Source organism: Balearica regulorum, chromosome Z (assembly GCF_011004875.1).
Source record: "Balearica regulorum gibbericeps isolate bBalReg1 chromosome Z, bBalReg1.pri, whole genome shotgun sequence".
NCBI classification, from domain to species: Eukaryota; Metazoa; Chordata; class Aves; order Gruiformes; family Gruidae; genus Balearica; species Balearica regulorum.
Window position 1 is genome coordinate 30,506,302 of NC_046220.1, and position 21,534 is coordinate 30,527,835.

Consider the following 21,534-nt stretch of genomic DNA (forward strand, 5'->3'; position numbering starts at 1 on the left):
AAGGTGTGAAATGTATTTACAGGGAGAAGAAGGGATACAGAATAGATAAATGTTGGTGAGCTCTCCAGATGCCAGCTCAGATGCAGAGGAACGCAGAGCTTGCTCTGTCAGAACTAACTGGCTTTCTAGATCTACCTGATTACCTCGTTACTGCACTTCCCAGCACATCAAGTTAGTACATGAGCAGTGCCAGAGCCAGCCTGGCCCTACCTGCTCATACACTGTGCTGCACTCTCCAAAGTAAGGAGGCTCAGGACCCAGCCTGAGACAACATGACTGTGTCTAAGCAGGCTGTTTGCAGAGAGATGTGGAAGCTCTGCCTAATGCCCTGTGGGACTACCAGCCCAAAGTAGGATGGTGCTTACGTGCTTAGGCACTGCCAACACAGTTAGCCCAGCCATTGAAGCTGTGTGGGTGTGTTCATGTAACACACTCTTTTGACCCGATAAGCCTCCTAGATTTTATATCTCTGGATCTGTGTATGATAAATGTGTAAACTGGGTAATCCACAATGTTAAGAGTAGAGTTCACAAGTGTAAAGCTCTGTTGCTATTCAAAAACTCATGGGTGTTCAAGGACAAGTCCTATTTGCTCTGTGTAGGTAATTCCATTAGGTAAAGGGACTGTAAAAATTGGCTTTTAAATTAAGTGCTTGCTTTTGGCATGAATAGAGAGATCACAGTTTTCTGAATTTACTGAATTCTGGGCATGTTCCATCTCTCTCTTTTCTTTCCTTTTTTTTTTAATGATATCTGCATAATTTGGTATTTTAAACACATTCCTTCCTATGACCACAGATCATTAAAGAATACATTTAGTGAGATGAAGGCTTGATGCATCATAACAGATCAAATAGCAAATGGTACCTTTTTCATGACTTCTGAAAAGTAAGGAAGCTATTTTAGTTTGTCTTGAAAATGTTCTCTTGATGCTATTACTGTTTCCAGTGCTTTAACTAGATCTTGCATTAATTTATAATTAACGTACATGAGGCTATTTTAGTTTATGGATATGACATTATTCCTCAAGCACTACTAGCAAACATAAGCAAGCACTAAGCAGCTTTATTTCTGACACACCAAAGGAACTATTTAGTTGGATTAGAACTTATGGGTTGATTCAGGACCCAAATTAAAAAATTAAATTGGTTGAGTTTAGGAAGAAATGGTGAATATCCATCTGCAATTTTCTTTGAAAGAATTTGCTAGTACTGTTTTAATCTTAAAACTTATTTCACTTTAAAAAAAAAAACAACAAATAATACTGTCTGCAGGGGTCCTATTCTTACATGTGAATAGGCTTAAAAAACTCAACAGGGGTAATAAATAGAAGGAGTTAGGGGCCAGAGAGAAGTACCATTTACAGTCTTCCAGTTTTAAGTCCTATTTCTTGAATGCTTTCCAGAACTAGGGAATCACAGCCAGCATTGTAATATTTTGCTTCTGACAGGGTTTTCTTAATTCTTCCAAAGCCTCATTGAGCCATAAATGACAGAAACAACAAGGCCTTTGTTTGTGCACTGCATGTTGTGGCTGGGAATGCATTGCTTCCTATGAAAAAAAAAGAATTTTGTTTTCTCACAGGACAGTTATAATTGATGCTGAAAAACTTTATGGTCCAAGTTGTTGGAAATTACTGTCTTTGTGGAAAAGAGCTATTTATGTAACACTGTCAAAATATGCGCTCCTATAGATGTGCACATACATGCTACCTACCTGTCCCTATATCTTTTGAATGTCATACAGAGAGGAGGGGAGGCATATATACCCTGCGGTCTTGGCAAATCATGGTCCACAGCAAGATTTATACAGTATATTTTCCAGAAGCACTTCGTAATTCTAACAGTATATTTTGTTTCTGGATTATAGATGTAAATGAATGTGAAAACAGCCCCTGTGTCAATGGTGCCTGCAGGAACAATCTTGGATCTTTCAATTGCGAATGTTCACCTGGCAGCAAGTTGGACTCTACAGGACTGATATGTATTGGTGGGTCTTTCCTCCTTGTATTTTCCCTTTTTTCTTACTAACTTGAAAAACATTGATAATATTGATTAATTAGCAAAAAAATAATGTATTTGGGTAATTTCCTCAGGGTAACAAGCAATACGTGTAGTTCTGCAGGTGAGACCAAACAAATGTGTACTAATTTGTTTGCTTCCATGGGAGCAGGAACAAACTGGAGAAACATAATTCATGAGGGATTCCAAACTATGGTGAAAGTGGTGAAATGCAGATATCGATCGATTGGTGGGAGCAAGTGGGGATGTCTTATTATTAATAAGAATTATCTTGTCCTTTGGGAGAATGAGAATATGAGTAAAGCTATAGGTGATTAGTCTGGTAGTTGAGAAACCCTAAAGCAGAAATGCCAACTCGGTTCTTCGGCCACTTTTAAATGTGACACAAGAAAACAAGTAAAACTGTAGGAACATATACTCAAATAGTGATAGGAGAGCACATGGCTTCTAGAGTTTAGGACGTTCTTCATAAACTGTGAAGAATGACTTTCCTAGCTATAAGGAAATGTTAATGACTTTTGCATTATAGCACAATCTCATACATTAGCTCTTTTGTAGGAAGCTGGTAAAGGTGAGTCAGACAGATCTGACTTTGTCTGGATCACTGCCCCAGGAGCAGACACATGAGTATTCTATTGGTTTTGCATAAACGCACACACAAAACACGCACACATGCGCCCGCACACACACACATTGTATTTATTTATTTCTCTATATATATATTAAAAAAAAAAGTTATCATCCTTTGAGAATTCTATTGCACTGAAAACAAAAACAGAGCACTGCACAGATTTTATTGGAGCTAGCAGCAACAGTTGTCTGCGAGATGTCATTGGCATTATCTTTGGAAACTATTCATTAAAGTTTTTTTCATGCCTTTCCTAGAAAACTCAAAGGTTTGGAAACATTTATTCTTCTCAGGTGATCACAAGCTGCCATTGTTTCATCTTATTTGGGTCATTCAACTGAAGGCATTGTAGGATATGTGGCATAAACTGGGTGTGAGTGTCATTAATAACTGGATTATGTTAATTTTAAATACTCCTTTTATTTTAAGACAGATTTGTGTAGTGTTCTTGGTTCAGCTTTCTTGCCTTGACAAGTTTCTCTTAAGACAGGAAATTGAATGCAAAGACTCAAGTTTCCATTTGATGATGGAGTCTGTCTATCCCTTAATAAGTCTTTTTGGTGAATGTTACTTTTGTGCCTAAGCCTTCTCTTAGATTTCCTTGTAGCACCACTGGCCAGTAAAGTTTAGTATTGTTTTTGTTCTTGTTTACATTGTGCTAATTTCTTTATATGACCACACTAACCTATGCTTTTTTGTACCGCTTATTTCTAATCTTCTTGTGTTCTTGCATCCAAAGGTGCTACAAGTTCACTAAGGGTCTAATTATAACAATGTTCTGGATTTACTTTGCAAATGATTTCCATTGGGATGTTCACAGCATGAGGTCCCATTTGGCTTGAATATTAGTGATATGCAACAAAAAATGTAAACAAAAAAATAACCTGAACAATCCGATAAAAAGTGAAGAATAGGAGCTAGCTATATACTGTGAGCCTAATCATTTTTTTTTTTTCACTGACCAAAATTGTCTCAGGAAGAGTTTTCTGTACTACAGGTGAGAATATGTTAGGACAGAAGGGTCAGAATTACAGCTAATGCAAGACGTACAGATAATGCAAGACGTACAGATTTATACTGCTAGAGCTCAGTTATATGTTTTTCTACTTTGGCAAAATTTCCATTGGAATCGGTAATGATGAGAGGAGGGCAGACTGGATTATTGAAAAGTGAGTAAGGAGTTGGAAGTTATAGGTAGTTTATTGTGTGAAAACCTTGCAAATGCTCTTGTTGAATGTATGCCATTTTATATCTCTACGCAGAAGAGCAAGTTGTTTTTTCCCATTACCACTGCGGTGAAACACTTGTATATTGAATATATTTGCCCTAATTTTTTTAGCAGATTGCTCCTGTAAAGCATTCCTGTAGCATCAGATAGGAAAAGCATACACAAAAATATAAATACAGGCCTAAAATAGTGTTGTCGTTTGGGAACATGTTGTATTGCTCATATGAATGATCAAAGTAAGGTAATGTCAAATTCTGACCCCTCTCTATTTTTTCTTTAATTTCAAATTTGCTGTCATGTCAGAATCAGAATTAGTCCTACATTATAAGTTTTTCTTCCTTTGTTTCATAATGGATGATTAAAGTTATTGAATGTAAAAATGGCACTTATTTTTTAAGTAAAAGCACGACAACAATATTAGAATAAGAAAGAATTAAGAACATAATTGTTAATTTTATTTTTACAATTTGTTGCTCCATTGTGTTTGTTGCTACTTGGCCTTATTGCTAATTTTCACTGTCTAGTGGACTCAGGTCATGTACAGCACATTGGACTGATCTTATATGGAGAAGCTATGTGGCTGATGCATGTTCTTTACTCAGTTTGTGGACAGAAGACTTTAGTCTGTCAGTTACTCTGGTTCCTTTGCTCAGTTTGTTCATCCTCAAGGCTGAAAAAACAGGTCATTTGAGCCATTTGCATCCATATTACCTGTAGAAATTGAGTGTAGGTGTGAGCCATTTATCTCTTTCTGTGACCTTTCCTGGGTAGAGGAAAACTTACTTCCTCAAATTACAGTCTGAATTCAAGTCGTGACATTTGAACTCAAGTTTGAGCTCAAACCTCCAGCAAATGAGGGTTGTGAGTTCAGAAGTTACAATAATAGCATTCGGCAAAAATGTTGACATCTTTTGCATTTATTTTGCTTGTACACTGACAGTGTTTGCAAGATTGAGGCTGTACTCTTAGAGGAAAAAAGTGGAATTGTTTTTGAAATGCCTCTATCGGTGGTATAAGTGTTGCATTGCTATCATGCAGTAGGAACACTGCCATTTGTGCTTTTTGAAATATGCACTTAATATAGGCTTTTTATGCATGTTTTAGTCAAGATTTGTGGAATTCATACTATGTACAATAAGTAGGCTGCCATCTGCCTGTAGTATGCATATATTCTTCAAGTCAGAATCAGAGATGCAAGTAACAGAAAGAATGCTTTCATGATGGATACTAACTTTTTCACCAAAAGTCACACTGACTGCCCACTGCAGATTTTGTCTGGACAAGAGAGGTTATGTAAAATAAAAGAAATTAACTCATAGCCTGAAAAAGATAAGACAAGCAGCCTTTGGCAGGATAAAGTAGATGCAGGTTGTGTGAGGAAAGTCACTTGTTAATTTGTATAGTTTAAATAATTTTTGAGATATTAGTTTGATTTCTCCATCCTGTAAAGTTGGCTACTAAAAATAAATAATACTGAGATCAAGAAACTTCTAGTGAATAAAACAATGGATGTACTTACTTTTTGATAACATAAAGCAGAGACATCAACATATGGGCAGAAAGCTGGATGTAAAAGAGCAGCTAAAGAACCTATATTCCCTCTCCCCATGTTGGTCCCTGAATTTGGGATGTATGATGACCAGGGATATGCCCATCCCATGACTGGATAAGAGCCGACCCAGCAAACCACTGCCCAGGTTTCGTCTTAGGTCTTATGTTAACCCAAGACTTGACTGTTAGTTAATGGCTGATCAAAGTGTGGAAGAGATGCCTTTTCCACTCTTCTATACCACTCATTGGTTTGGGCAGTTATTTAAGTGTGGTCTTCTGCCCTGTATGTTTGAGACCAACATTAACCTAATAATACAACTGTTTTACACTTAACTATTAATGAAGTACATTACCTAGTTTCTAGGGCTGGTTCCAGTCACATTCTTGGGACAATTTTTTTTCGTGTTCCTTTATCCAAAGAAGGATTCTGTTCTCTCTGGTCTACATAATTTTATAACATGACAATTTGTAGAAAAGTTGAAGTTTGAAAAAAAATAAGCTGGAATGATTCTATGTTAAGCACATCACTCCTAAACGTGAGGTATTAGTGATACTGATCAAGAGCACCTAATAGATGGTCTGGCTTTTTGTACATATAATATATGTAAATCTTAAAGCCAAATCCTATTCCTCTTTCATTAGTCATCTCATTAAATTCATTTGGGCCACTTGCTTAGCTTTGAACTCTGAGTATGCACGTATGCGCACACTTTCAAACTCTCCCCAGGCTGACCTCCCAATCATAGACTACTTTTTCTATCTGCCCACAAAAGTTGTTGTCTGCTTCAAGAAATTTTGTACCATTTGAGTGTAACGTGGTAGAGGTACTGAGCAAAGGTGCTGTAGGTACAACTTTTAAAGTACGTAACTGATTTAGGATCTAACTGACTTTTTAAAAAAGAGATTGGGCACTGAAAGCATAGATTTTAAGACTCAAAGATTTGGGTACCTAAAAGAGAATTCCGGAAGATTTCAGGCAGCAGAGACGACACTTGTGGCTGAAAATCTCCCCCAGCCTGGCAATCCAATTTGTGATTCAGGAGCTGGGTGTGCTGGGGCTGAGCTCTCAGGAGCAGAGAGTGGAGTATAACCTAACAGGTGTGTTCAAAGCACATCTAACGTACCAGGAGGACCAGATCCCTAAAAGAATATAGCACACCCTTATTCCCCACATGTTTATCTTTTTTTCCTTCCTGACAACCTTGAATGTTCATTGAGTGAGGGAGAGGCAAGAGCACTTGGATTTCATAAGCCAGTGGTTCAGGCAGTGAGCTGGAAGGGGGAGTCCCAGGTTGTGATCTCTGCTTTTGTTCTAACTTGTGTATTTTAGACTGATCAGTCACTAGAAAAAATAAATGAATCTGTAGTATCTGGAGAACCTCTGCTAGCTGTGGGACCTAGACTATAAAATGCCTCAAGCAGTGTGCTCTGTTGCTCACTTTTAGTGATAGTGCTATTCCTTTCCACCACTTCTAAACTATGTACAAAATTACTCTGATGGAAGGTTTTCTTTTAAAAGAGAGCATGCACTCCCTTGGTACTCTCTACAGTGGCATGAACATGGCATGCTAGCTCTTTTTATTGTGACAGTTCCATATTGTTTTCTATTCCACTGCAGATAGCCTGAAGGGGACTTGCTGGCTTAACATCCAAGACAGTCGCTGTGAAGTCAACATCAATGGTGCTACACTGAAATCTGAATGCTGTGCTACCTTAGGAGCAGCTTGGGGCAGCCCATGTGAGCGATGTGAATTAGGTATGCTCTCATATCCTGCATCTTTTGGGAGAAGAGAGGAAGTACCGCTAGATAAATTCTCATCATTTTCTGTATAGAAAACAAACAAGCAACAAAAAAACCCCTATGAAATTAAGTTGTCTTATTTAGGATCACTTGCAATCTCCACCGTCAGAGATCATTCTAATAACTTGGAAGTTCCCAGGAAATAACATGTGAATAAATCTTTTAATAATTACATGTGTTTCCTCTCCACAGGGACTGTGCATTGGGGTAGGGAAATATGGACTACAATAGAAAAGTGAAATATCTGTTAAAAGTCTTGAGGGCTTTTTATGTTGCAGGCTGTTAAAGCTTTTTCCAGCTGTTTTCAAACACATAGCTTATGTACCATTATTGATTGCAGAATAGTACTACCATTAGATTGCAGGGCTAGGTCTACAAGTTGGAAGCAGGAATGTTAACTGTGTGCTCTAGTTGTGGAAAAAATACTATGCCACATTCTCTCCATAAGGTTTGAATAATGCCACTTGCAGCTGAACCAGTGTTAGGATGTTTCAGCCTTTCATTTTTAATTGGAACAAAACTGTGGGCACATGTATCCCATCTAACAAGCATGGTGCAAACAACATCCAACAGAGCTCTTAACTGTGTAGTGCAGCATCAACCCAGATACTACTTTGAACTCCAGGAAGCAGCATGGTCAGGTTAGACTGGTAAAACTAATCAAAAACTAATCAATCTAGAGAGCTAATCAGCTCAGACTGGGTACATTTGGCCTTTTAATTTCCTATTCTCTAATTAGTTAAATTTCAGCAAGTTTTCATATCACTACATCATGCTGCATTTTACATGCATATACTAAAATAATGTCATTACTCAGATTCTTTATTAAACTGCAGTGGGAAAAAAAACCAAACCCTTTAGTGATAACTGGCATCACTAAAGCTTTAAATCTTCAGGCAACTTTACAGGAAATTTACCTTTCAGCTACATCTGAGTGCAGACATTGATATGATTAGATGCTAAGCATTCTGGTCTCCATTAAAGAAAGCACATGAGAAAGTAATTGTCTAATATTTCATTTCCTCAACTATGCATTTGATTTAAATAACATGTATGAGTCAGTACTTTTCTTGATTGATGCTAGAGCACTCACCTCCTTATACGGTCAAATTATTAGAGAATTCCAAAGATACATTTATTTTTAAATTATTTACTCCTGTATTTCTATCATTCTAAAGCAGTGATATATCTTTCTGGCTTGATTCCAGACGTGGCTTGCTCAAGAGGATTTGCCAGAGTGAAGGGTGTTACCTGTGAAGGTGAAGTTTTTGCTTCTTACTCAAGATGTCACTTCCTCTCCTTTGAAAATGAGATAAAGGGGATTTATTATGTTGTTGGTTTTGTCAGGCTTAATCATATTGACCTTAGATGAATGCCTTCACAAACAGTTACTGACTGTTGAGAGGTGTTACATTATGCTGGTTTTTGGAGAATATCGAAATGATAACAAAGATAATTGAACTCCTTCAAAATACATTTAATCCCTTCAGTTATTCCTTTCTCCCAGCCATATCCATCATCTTGTCTTAGAGAAGAGAATGTGGCATGGTAATGCCCTATGAGTTGAAGATCTTGCAAGAGTCCCTTGAGACTGACCCAGATGCTTGTTCAGAATAGTGTTCATAGAATCATAGAATGGTTTGGGTTGGAAGGGACCTCAAAGATCATCTAGTTCCAATCACCCTGCCGTGCGCAGGGACACCTAGACCAGGTTGCTAAAAGCCCCAGCCAGCCTGGCCTTGAACACTTCCAGGGAGGGGGCCTCCACAACTTCTTTGGGCAACCTGTTCCAGTGCCTCACCACCCTCACAGTGAAGAATTTCTTCCTTATATCTCATCTAAATCTACCCTCTTTCAGTTTAAAGGCATTACCCCTTGTCCTATCAAAACATGCCCTTGTAAACAGTCCCTCTCCAGCTTTCCTGTAGGCCCCTTTTAGAGTACTTTGGAAAGCTGCTATAAGGTCTCCTCAGAGTCTTCTCTTCTCCAGGCTGAACAACCCCAACTCTCTCAGCCTGTCCTCACAGGAGAGGTGCTCCATCCCTCTGATCATCTTTGTGGCCCTCCTCTGGACTCTCTCCAACAGCTCCATGTCTTTCTTATGTTGGGAGCCCCAGAGCTGGACAGAGTTTTCAGACCCTAATACAGTATGCATGAAAGCCTCTCACTTTCCTTCATGTAGGTTAAATTCTCAGTAAAGCTGTAGCTGTCTCCTTCGCGTTTGCATATAACTCAACTCTTTGTTTCCCCAACAGATGTAAATGAGTGTGATGTTTTCCCGGGAGTTTGTCCCAACGGGCAGTGCATTAACAGCAGAGGCTCATTTCACTGTGAGTGCCCTGAAGGACTGACACTGGACGGAACAGGGCGAGTTTGTTTAGGTAACACTCAAGTCAACTTTGCCAGCTTTTTAGCTGTGCCCAACTGTTGTCCAAAATTACTCTCAGAGGGGTGTGAAAGAATGTTTGGTTTGTTTCTGAATTTTTCTGAAAGCACTTTGTTAAGTGTATGTTTTAGTTTATGCCTGCTTAGATATCAAATGCCTGTGTCAGTTCAGGGAAGAGCTATTTCCCTTGGGGGAACATGAATGTTTGTTTTGCCCACAGTGCAATTGATAGGTTTTGCTAGAGTGCTGCCTTTAGTCTGACTCCCATTGATGAACAGAAATGTCTGACTCACTGGGAGCTGGATGATAAGGAGTCAGCTGGTCAGCCAGCAGCTTGTAATGCAGTGTGAATAGTACTTTTCTCTATTGCTATCTAGCCATTTTGTGAAACTCAGATACTACCACGCAGCACAAATATGCTGGTGCAAATTGGTCTGCCTGAGAGTAATCAAAATGAGTGTAGGTAAAAATAAGACTTCATCTTTGTTGTTCAAATTAATATCTTCTACTGACAAAACATGATGTCCATGAAGACATACATTTCTCTAGGAAATACTTTAGGTATAAAAAAATACTGAACGGCTGTGAAAGTTCAAGAAAACAGAAGTATCCTGTAGCAAGTGTAGTTAGTGTTATTAATCTGCATCTTTATAAATCAATGGTCAGAGATGAAAAAAGATAAAGTCAGGGTACTGGATGTTTACAATAGATTCTGGAATCCGTATTAATTTTTCTTCCCTTTTCTAAGGACTGTAAAAATATGATTACTGACAGCATTGATTTATTTTAAGAAAACAGTGCAGCAGAACAAAAAAAAAGTCAGCCCTTGCTTCACGTCAAGGATTTTCCTACTCTAACCTTTTTTTTGTGTATTTCAACAATGTTCTCTTTCCTCAAGCAGCTTCAGATTTAACCAAACGCTTTTGCTTTAATTGCACTATGCCTTCCCAACAGCTGATGCAAACAGTTACCAAGTTGAGGAGTGGTTTAATGTGAATATAATTCTAGAGGTGTTTTTTTAAAATAAGCAGAATTTTGAAATATATATACGATCAGTATAAAAGTCTCAGAAAAAAAGAAACAATTCAAACCCAAGTCTGCGCAGAATGCACATATCTGCTATGTTTGTGCATATCATATGCAGTTTTATGTGTTAGGTTTTACTTGATACTCCACACACTCCACCAAACGCACCCAAACTTAGTAATTCTGTTGCTAGTCACTGGCATCTCTGGCCATCAACCCTGTGTTATTTCTCAGTGAGAAATTTGATAAGGACAGGTGCGAATTTAATTGTGGTTAATAGATATAATGAAAAGTTGGAACAAAGGAGCCATCATCAAGCAAGACACAGGATTCTTTTACCCTCAAAACCATGACCCCTTTTCTTATTTTAATGAAAAAATTACCTTGTATTTTACAAGATATGTGTCTTCTCCTATGCTACACAAGCACTGTGTACTACGCCATGTATTTCTGAAATATATTTATTTCCTGAAGGATCCACTACAGTGATTTTAGTGCAAACAAATATTTATTAACAGTATGTTTGCTGAATCGCTGGAAATGAAAATAAATATGATCTCGGTGTGGAATAGTTTACAGGAAACTTTGAGTATTCTTTAAACAATTTCTATTTCTTATACTTGCTTCTAAATTGTTTAACTTCCGAAGTGCATAGGGTAAATTTACATTATAAATCTGCACAACTTTGAAGGGCTTGTGTGGGAAACAGTTCAGCAACTCATCTGTGTTACTTTTAGATCTTGCATCTTCTCCAAAGCTTTTTGCACTAAGCATTTAAAAGTTCTGTTAGGTTTGCTAAAGCCTAACTTCCAGTCCAATATATCATATGAAACCTTAATGCTTATATTTATCCTGAAAATACAGCTTGACCTCCATTCCGTTTCAGTCATGTCAGGCGGCTCTAAAATATGTCCAGAAGTTATTTTATCTGACATGGTGTGTCCTTGTGATCTTCCTTACAGACTGAAAATAACTCTCTTTTCCTGGAGAGCATTAAGCTACCAATGAATTTCTGTATAGTATCGCAGACATCTTTTCTAGCACTGTAATCGATACTGTCCATTTCCCATTATTGATATTATTTGTCAGATTTTTTGAATTTGGGCATAGAAATTCTCCTATGTTGTAGAAATTAGCATGTAGAGACTAAACAACCCATTTTTATATCAAATTTATATGTTAACAAATACTGATTTTTTTTCTAAAACTTTTAAACTATTTTTCTTTACTGAGATACCAGTAAGTGAAAAGTGTAGAATGTCCTGATGCTTTCAAATGGGTTATTATTGTTATTTTTTACTGTATGTGAGATATAGCAAAGGTGATTTTTTTCTGCATACAGACCAGTGCGTGGTACTTTTCCTAACATTGAGTATGCAAGTACAGATTTTGCCTGTACACTTGGTTGATCTATCTTTTGGTTGACCTACTTTTCTGCAAATAGGACCCTTGAGTATAATCATAATTAATTTTTCTGGAAACCATCTTGTTTTCTACTGCTAACTGGTGTTAAAGTAAGCCTAACAATGGTCATAATTTTTTTAAATTTATTCCTTGTATTATTAAATTAACTTAATAATATAAACATAGGTAGGAATACTATTTTTTTTTGCTGTGAATGCAAGTCAATCTGTAAATGAGAATACCTGATACAGTAAAGAAATACATGTCTCTCTACTATCAAATACACATAGAAACCTAAAAAGGACAATCATGTCAGAGTAATGGTATATCCTGATATTGGGAGACAGCAAAAGAAATGCTTGTATTTTTATGTGGTACAACAGAGATCCAGAAACTTAACTATAGTGCAATATTAGCAACTTCAAATGGTTGAACAATGTGCAGAAATGTAGACTGTTGAGCAGATATCTGTCTCCCAGAAACTGATCCTCACATGCACTCATGCCTTAGAAATAGAAATAGAAAACCGGAAAACTTCACAAAGGGTAAAATACCTATTTGTTGTTGTAAAATGAGCAGATATCCGAATGGAGCAATGCTACCTGAAATGGGATGAAGATGAGTGCATTCAGTCTGTGCCTGGCAAGTTTCGTATGGATGCCTGCTGCTGTGCTGTAGGGGCTGCCTGGGGCTCCGACTGCGAGGAGTGTCCTAAACCTGGCACCAAGGAATATGAGGCTCTGTGCCCCAGAGGTCCGGGCTTTTCCAACAGGGGAGATATTCTAACTGGCAGGCCATTTTATAAAGGTAAGGGTTCATTCTTGGATCTAAAAATGAATTATAGGTACCTCTGGGTGAATATTCTAAGAAAAAGCCAGGATTTGTGTCTATATTTGTTAGGTACTTGAGATGAGAGATGTTATAAAGATGTTTGCCTGAAAGAGCTGACCTTACAGTTTGGAAACTCTCTGCTTGCATGGTGCTCAAGAGTGTTACAGGAGCCTAAAAGGAAGAGGTGCAAAGTTTGAAATTGGTAGCGAGAAAAAAGAAATTACTATGACAGTACTGAAGGGAGGGGAGCTCTAAATTATGAGAATAACAGAATATGTGCACCTATTTTAAGGCAGTGCTTTGCAAAGAGTGAACTGAAGGTCAGATGAAGTTCCATAAAATTGGGGAGTTAAGATGTAAATGTAAAATATTACTAAAATTTGGCCAGGGTTCTCTGGAAGAGAGACTGAAGAAGGATAGGTTCTTTCTATGATTTGCAGAATTAATAAGTGATTAAAAGGGAAGGGTGCCTGTGGCATTAAAATTACAAGGGCAATGATAATGGGGAGCTGCAGTGATAAAGAAGTAAATGAAAGCCTTTTGTCCAGTTTTTGCTAGCTTCACCTTCTGTAGAGCAAAAACAAAACTGAAGATGCTAGAAAGTGTTAAGAAATCACATCTGAAATATTATAGGTGACTGAGATCTGAGAAGAAAAACTGAATTTCTGTGTGCAGAAGCTGAGGTGATTCAGAAATGGTTTAGTATTGTATTTATTTTTAAAAGGTTGTATTCTGAAAGTTTTGTGCTGAAATATGTTGAGTTGCCTGAGAAAACTAACAGATTGGACCTCTGCTTCACCACAAATAAGCTCTGATTTTCAGGAGTTACTATTCTCAGGCAAAGCTCTGAACGTTCAGTGGTGATTTACTAAACAAATAAGGAATTTAATTCTTGGTCAGCTCCATGGGCTCAGACATGGAGTTCTGCCTTGATGATCATCAAGGAGTGCATCTCAAGTCGTGTCTCCAACAATGTCCCCTCCTGCTTGCCTCCTCCGCTTCATTTTTCCATTCTCCTAACCTGTGTAGGAGGAGGCCATCCCCCCAGTGCCTTGTAACCCAAACCCTGCCTTTTATGCCCAATACAATTGGTAAGAAGGAACAGGTGTAAGAATACTCTTTTCTTTTGTTTTTATTTCATAGATATCAATGAATGTAAAGTGTTCCCTGGTATGTGCCTGAATGGTAAATGCAGAAACACAATTGGAAGTTTCAAATGTAGGTGTAACAGCGGGTTTACTTTAGATATGGAGGAAAGAAACTGTACAGGTAAGTCTTGCATTTTCTCCAGTTTTTCCTAGAATCATAGAATAGTCCAGGTTGAAAGAGACTTCAAAAGATCATCTGCTCCAACCTTTTGTGGGAAAGGGATCCTAGATGAGATTACCTAGCACACTATCCATCTTGAAAACATCCAGTGATGAGAATTCTATCATGTCTCTTGGGCATTTTAAAGGAACTTGAACTTGTTACATAGTTTGGTGATCTGGCAACTTAATGTCATTCATTTCCTTCAGTTTCTAAGAGCTTAATCTGTGGACAGAATGGCCAACTGTCTTAAGTTTCCCTTTCAGAAAGTGATTCTTTAATAAATGTAACATTCCTCTTGTATAAGTACATTAGGAATTTTTTTAATTGGTGTTAAAAATGGTCAGGTCATGCTCTAGCAGTACAACCCCAAAAATCAAGAAGGATCACCAGCAAAGCCAAGTTCAATGTTTTAACATGCGTATTAACTTAATTTACATTCCTTACTCTCTGGTCATTGTATTACCAAATGAATTTAGAGACTACACTGCAAATTAATTTTCTTTTAGATGATGATAGCCATGCACACAAAGAGGCAGCTCTGTGATTCTGACATCAGTGCAATGTTAACTCAAGAAAAGGCATGCATTTAATTTAAAAGTTTAATATTTTGTTATTTATTGCCTGGAAAAACTGAAACAGAAGATAAGCTTAACAGTTTTCTGGTTATGAGGACGTGGATGCCTGCATTGTGGTTGGCTCAGTGCTGAGAATGAAGGAGGTTTTGTTATACCACACAGGCATCTATGAGTGAGTCTGAGTAATATGAAGTGTGGGTGGTAAGGCCTGTTAACTGAGGTTGGTCTGGATGATAATGTTGCCCTAACTGGTGATTTCCTTGTTTTTATAGTGATTGCATTGATGAGAAACGCATTTAACAAACTTTATTTCTAAACTAACAGGAATAGGTCAGAAAACTTCTCCCTACAAAAGCTTTTCTTTTTTTTTGTTCTGTTTTCCATTGAAAGTTTGTTCTGATAAAAATATTCCACTGAGCAGCTGTAGAGAGCCAGGTTTTATTGATCAGACGACTTTTTTTTTTTTAAATTACCAACCTGCAGGAGGCCAGATACTCTGTAACATCCCAGGCCCACCATGTAGGGGTGGGACAACAGCTCCACACGTCTGTGTGTGAGGACTGAAATATCTTCACCCAGCAAAAACCTGGCCATGGGGAGTGACACAGAGACAAAAGAGACTCTTGCATATGGTGAAAAAAACCCCTGTTTTAAATTTTTAGCCATTTCTTTAGTTAAGCTTATACTTGCGTAGTTTTCCTCAATCACTTAAACAAATGAGTCTACTGCCCAGCTCAACAACTTACTGCAAATATATTGATGCTCTTCTCTGATTCCTTGCTCCCTGGACTTCTTGGATGACATATCCAATCCTATACCCTCATCTGGACTAATGTTTTAATTGTTTCAAATATTATGTTATTTTTATTCCCTGTAAAGACTTAATGATTTCTTAATGTAAAAATTAATAACACAGTAGTGAATGAAGCTGAAGGTAGAGGGTATAGTGGAGAACATGAAACAAAGGGATTGAGCCCTAGTTCACCCCAAAAACACTGGATGGGCAGTAGAGTAAGGAAGAGAGAAGTCTGGAAAGGTGTGAGGAGATAGTAAATAACGGGCTATCCAGTTCTTCTTTCCAGTCCTTTCCTTCAGCACTGACCTATTTCAGTGGATCATATCCATATTACAAATTCCTCTTTAGCTTCCTGCCTCACTGCCAGTGTGTCTTACCAAAGAGCTCTTCCTTCTCTTCTCTTTTACCTTCTACAAACCTGCTATAGTTTTCCACAGTAAGTTTCATTCAAACTTAATTAATAAGATAACCAATTAACTGTAAATCTAGCTTGTAGAGGAGCTACTTAATTCCTAATGGAAAGGGTATATGTCAGCTTATAATGCTATTACTGGATAAATGTCTTCATAATAAGCAATTTAATATCAATGGCACTGTAGCCATGAGGTCAGTTGGTACCTCTGTAATAATAACAACAACTCAGAATTTGTTATAGTTAGTAATTTTCTTAGAATCTAACCTTAAATTATATTTAATGGAAGCCTACTTGTTACATAGTTTAATCTCTAGTTGAGACCTCTGAAGGCATTGCATTATGAATCTTTCACAAACTGTTTCACATAATCAGATATTCATTTAAATATTAAATTAATTTCATTTTTCTGTTTTGATTTATATACTATATGTGATTAATTAATTAATTTATAACAGCCATGTGTTCACTTCTGTGAAAAGCATGATAACCTTAAACTCTGTTTTATTTTTCTACCTCTTCATTACTATAAAATAGACATTGATGAGTGCCAGATCTCCCCAGACTTATGTGGAAGTGGTACTTGTGTCAACACTCCTGGAAGCTTTGAGTGTGAGTGCTTTGATGGTTATGAAAGTGGATTTATGATGATGAAGAACTGTATGGGTAAGTGTTGCCAGGATGACCTGGAGTCATTTACTGTACAAAGCCTGACTGTACTCTACTATACTAGCTCTGTTCCAGTGAACATTTTACATGTATAACTTTTGTGACACCTTGAACAAACGATTCAGATAACCGAACTATACATATAGCTTTGCTTGTTCTTTTTACTAATTACTTTTGCACATTTCTGTATAGATATTATAGAATTGCAGCAACTATTCATTCATGTAGTTTAAAAATGGCTAATGAGGTATCCAAACATTTGGTAAAGTTAGGAATAGAAGGCTGGAGTTTCAAAAGTAGTGGGATTCACTTTTTCATGAATCTTCTAGGACTCAAAAAATTCTGAGAGCATTTCCTGAAGGATTGCATCTCTTTGTCTAAAGTTGTAAGAATAGATTTGGAGACACCAAAAGTTACTAGCCACCTTAAAAAAATCTTGAGGTAGTGTTGTGGAGTATTTCGTGAGATACATCATGAAATATATAATGAAAATGTAAAGTCTGAGATTTTCATCTTGATGAGGCTTAATGGGTCCTCTTTCTTGCCCTTCTTGAAGATTGGATTGACATTTCCTCTCCTCCCACTCTAAAGATCCTTGGCTAATTTCCATGACCTTTCCAGGATGGTCAGGAGTGGCTCCAAAATGACATTGGCTGGCTCCCTGAGCACTCATGGGTCTTTTCCACATCCTTTGTCAGCAGTTTGCTTCCCCTGTTTCCCCTCATCTTTTTGCTGCTGCTGTTATACCCTTCACATCCCTTGTCAGGGTCAACTCCTGGTGGCTTTGGCTTTCCTAACCCCATTCCTACACACTCAGACAGTGCCTCTGTTTTTCTTTTGCATCACTTGTCCCTGCTTTTGCGTATTTTAAGCTTCTTTTTGTGTTTGAGTTTTGTCAGGAGCTTTTGTGCTCATAATTGAACTCAAATAAGTGTTCCTATGCCCCTGTGTGCCAGGAGGCCATGCAGGCTGCCTGTCACCTTTATTTGATTTCTTGCAGATTGAGATGCTTTCAGACTCCAAAACATGATATGCAAGTCAGCAAAAATACCATTGCCTGAATCACAGATGACTATAACAAAAGCTAAACTCTGGAAGCTGAATAGCCTTTCAGAGAGACAAAGTACAAGTGCAGAGAATCAGTACCATATGGTGGAAATATGTTATCTGTAAGATAGAGAAGCAAGATGTCAGAGAAATAAGCAGAGAGTGAGGAGATAAGAACGGAAGTTACTTCAGAGCCTTTCACAGGAACTAAGAAAGGGACTGCATAATGTTCAATGAAAACATTTTGGAGCTGCGAGAACTATCCAAGCAGGAGTATAGCAAAAGAGATGAATTCTATCGTCAGGCAGTTTCACCCTCATGGGAATAACCTGCAAAACCCAATGATATCTTGGCTAAATTCTCAGGCTAATGAAAGATAACACTAGTCTGTCAATCTGAGTGTCTAGTTTAAAGGATAGTTAGCCATAATGCTTCCTGGAAGTCCAAAAATGTGAACGCATCCTGCACATTGAACATCTTTTGATCATACTTCATCCACATCTACAGCGTTAGCTGTTTTTATCAGTTTTGTGAGTCAAACAGTCTGTCATTATAAGCTGTAGCAAGCATATTTCTCAGCCACACAATGACATACGCAGGAGTTATCAAACTGAATAGCCATTTAGTTAAAAGTTTACACACACATCTCCATTAACGGCATCCATAGACAACAATTTCAATGCATACATAAATGAGTGTCTCGTTGCATTAAGAAGCACTTTTTTGAAAATTTCATCACATTAATACATTGTCCTAAATGGCAACCCTCCAAACAGTTGCTGTCTTTTGTTGTGTCCTGTGTCTCTAACAATACTTAATTTTGAATTATGAGTTTCTGGTTTTCTTGAGGGGAAAACTACCCATTTTTAGGGTTAATAAAGTCTAGTTTTTTGTTTGCTTTGTTACGCAGTATGAGGAAAAGAGCAGCACTGCTTCAACGAAACAATCGTTTTATTTCTGACCTCCAGATTTTGTCACTTACAGACACTGAGAATTGCTTTTCTCTTTGTGGCTCCTTAGTAATGATTTCCTATTTATTTATCATGGTTTCTTTGCAGATATTGATGAATGTGAACGCAACCCTCTGCTGTGTAGAGGTGGCACATGTGTGAACACCGAAGGAAGTTTTAGGTGTGACTGTCCTTTGGGACATGAGCTGTCACCATCACGTGAGGAATGCATAGGTGAGTTTCGACTCAGCATAGTCTTCTGCTTTCTAAGAAGAGTGGTCATGTGTGGTATGAAAACTTCTTGTCTTTGGCAAGGATGGAGTCTCAGAAATTTCTTACACAAATTCATGCTCCTCCTTTATATGAGTATCTTCAAATTAAAACCTTATAACAGATCCTGTAAAATCTGCAATGCCCTTAACACTGTTGACTTCAAAGAAGTATTTCACCAGGCCTCTTAGGGATTATTTAGCAACTCAAAAGACCGTACAACTCATGTTGGCAACTTTCAGTAAAATACATACAAGCACAAAGTGAACTTCGTGCCTACAGTCAGAAAAAAGAATTGTCCCTTATTGAAATGCACATGCTCCTTCCTGCACATAATTCACAAAAATGGTGAAAAAATGCAAAAACCATGATATTGTCTCTTTGGTTTCTGTGTTTGATGCATAGCTGCTTCAAGAGTTTGTTTAAACCAGCAGACCATGCAGTTAATGCTCACAGACCAGAAACAAAGATAAAACTTTGAACACAGGCTTAAACATACCGTTCAGTGCTCAATACCTTGAACTGGAACATGTTAAAAACGAGAAATTGAAAGTCATCAGTTTAAAACATTTAAACATTGCCTCTTACCCTCTTTCTCTGGCATTTGAGCAGTTAGAGGCTGCATTCTGAATAACAAGTAATTGATATGGGTGATTCTTTTCCAGATGTAAATGAGTGCTTGTTAAGTGACAATCTCTGCAGAAATGGCAAGTGTGTGAACATGGTCGGAACATACCAATGTTCCTGTAACTCTGGGTACCAGGCCACTCCTGACAGACAAGGTTGCATAGGCAAGTGTTGTACACCTTCACCTATGTATTTGTGCTTCAGCGTATATTTTTTCATCTGTCTTTGTTTTCATTTAATTTCATACCTTCCTTTTGAAACTGAGCAGGGCCACCTTCTCATCTGCTATTAGGCATATCATGAACTATCATGGACCCTTCTTTTAACTTAGAAATATAAAGAAGGTATAAAAAGGTTGTTGCTGTACTGAACACTGCAGAATACTTTGAGAAAAAATATTCTTGTGGTACTTCTCCAGTAAAATGAGAGGCTTGAGCTAACAAACAGAAAATACTGCTTGATTTCTTGATCAAGCAAGAACAGCCCCATGCATTGATAGTTTCTCTTTCACTTTTTCTCCTCATTGTATACATCTCTTAAATCCTTTGCTATAGTAATACTGAATTATGTAGTTGTCATCACATTGGTAAGGAGAACAGAGGTATTGAGAGTTTTTTTATCTGTTGCACTGTTGGGTTTTTTATTTGCAAAAATATAAATTTGTGCTACATTTCAAGTTTTAGTGAAACCTAAGTTTCTCAGGACTTTTCCTTCTTTCCTTTCCACATGTTGTCTTTTGTACTATTTTTTTTACATCCCTAGTCAGACATTTGAACAAAAGCAACAACTGAAAGTAGCCACTTGCTCGCACATATGAAAATAGTTGAGAGAAAGCTGAACAAAACATGAATCAGAGACAGTAGAGTGAAAATAAAAATTCAGCATCATATCACTGATAAACTGTTTTATCTCCTAAGTAAAATGGCAAGAGATCACTTTTCCGTATAAAAGTAGACTTACTACTACTAACGTTGCTTCCCCAGATATTGATGAATGTATGATAATGAATGGAGGCTGTGACACCCACTGCACTAACTCAGAAGGCAGCTATGAATGTAGCTGCAGTGACGGCTATGCTCTAATGCCAGATGTCAGGACATGTGCAGGTAGGTTTTAGTATCTTAGAAGTTCCAGCATCGTATCTTTCAGCCAATATGAACATGGTATTCTTTTAGCCAATCTGTTCCAGAATGACAGAATTATTATCTGCTTCCCCCCTACCCAGATATTGATGAATGTGAAAACAATCCAGATATCTGTGATGGTGGGCAATGTACTAATATTCCAGGAGAATATCGCTGTCTGTGTTATGATGGATTTATGGCTTCTATGGACATGAAAACTTGTATTGGTAAGAAGCTGTATGCACCAAATTTAATGTAAGTCTAAAAATTCTGCAGCTAATGTTTTAGGATGTTCTCCTGAATCCTTGAAAGTGGGTATTGAAACTATATATATTATATAAAAAAATAATCTGTAGATCTTTCTTGCCTATCACTATAGATGTCAGAAAGGGTAGAAAAAAAAAATTCGAAAAGTCCATAAAGATTAATCAAATCATATAGTTCCAAAAATAGGAGTAATTTAATTATAATGGTATGATTCCCCTAAAACATCTCTATTGAGAAGAGCTTATTTGAATGCCCCAGCTTTTTCTTCTATCCCTTGTAAATGTTTTAGTTTATTCCCTCAACTACAGAAAGTTATCATAAGTAATTATAAAAGAAATTAAAATAAAATTATCTCCTCAAATTAACCTGTTTTGTTTATCTTGGTGTTTATATGAAGTTCTTTTACATTTAATATAAAGTTTCATATGTTTCATATTTTAAGGTGATTTTGCTATACTAATAGCATCTTTTTATATGTTGTGAGCATCTGTCAAATAAACCTTCACTTTGCACGTGTGCACACTCATACAGAAACACACACTGAGGAGAAACTACTTATATGCAATGCTGAGCAAAGCCATCCTGAGCTGGTTTTGTCTCCTTCCTTCCAT

At 37.4% G+C, this 21,534-nt stretch overlaps 1 protein-coding gene and 1 long non-coding RNA gene across 2 annotated transcripts in view; one reads left to right on the forward strand and one right to left on the reverse strand.

Annotated features, from left to right (window-relative positions):
- Positions 1-21,534, forward strand: part of FBN2 (fibrillin 2) — a 200,739-nt gene that overhangs the window by 110,831 nt on the left and 68,374 nt on the right. Inside the window, 11 exon segments of the mRNA XM_075740354.1 lie at positions 1,869-1,988; positions 7,046-7,183; positions 8,437-8,487; positions 9,484-9,609; positions 12,624-12,851; positions 14,019-14,144; positions 16,507-16,635; positions 18,744-18,869; positions 19,571-19,696; positions 20,516-20,638; positions 20,758-20,883. Of these exon segments, the coding sequence (XP_075596469.1) occupies positions 1,869-1,988; positions 7,046-7,183; positions 8,437-8,487; positions 9,484-9,609; positions 12,624-12,851; positions 14,019-14,144; positions 16,507-16,635; positions 18,744-18,869; positions 19,571-19,696; positions 20,516-20,638; positions 20,758-20,883 (1,419 nt within the window).
- LOC142599486 (uncharacterized) overlaps positions 1-21,534 on the reverse strand; it is a 177,427-nt gene that overhangs the window by 97,867 nt on the left and 58,026 nt on the right. The window lies entirely within an intron of this gene.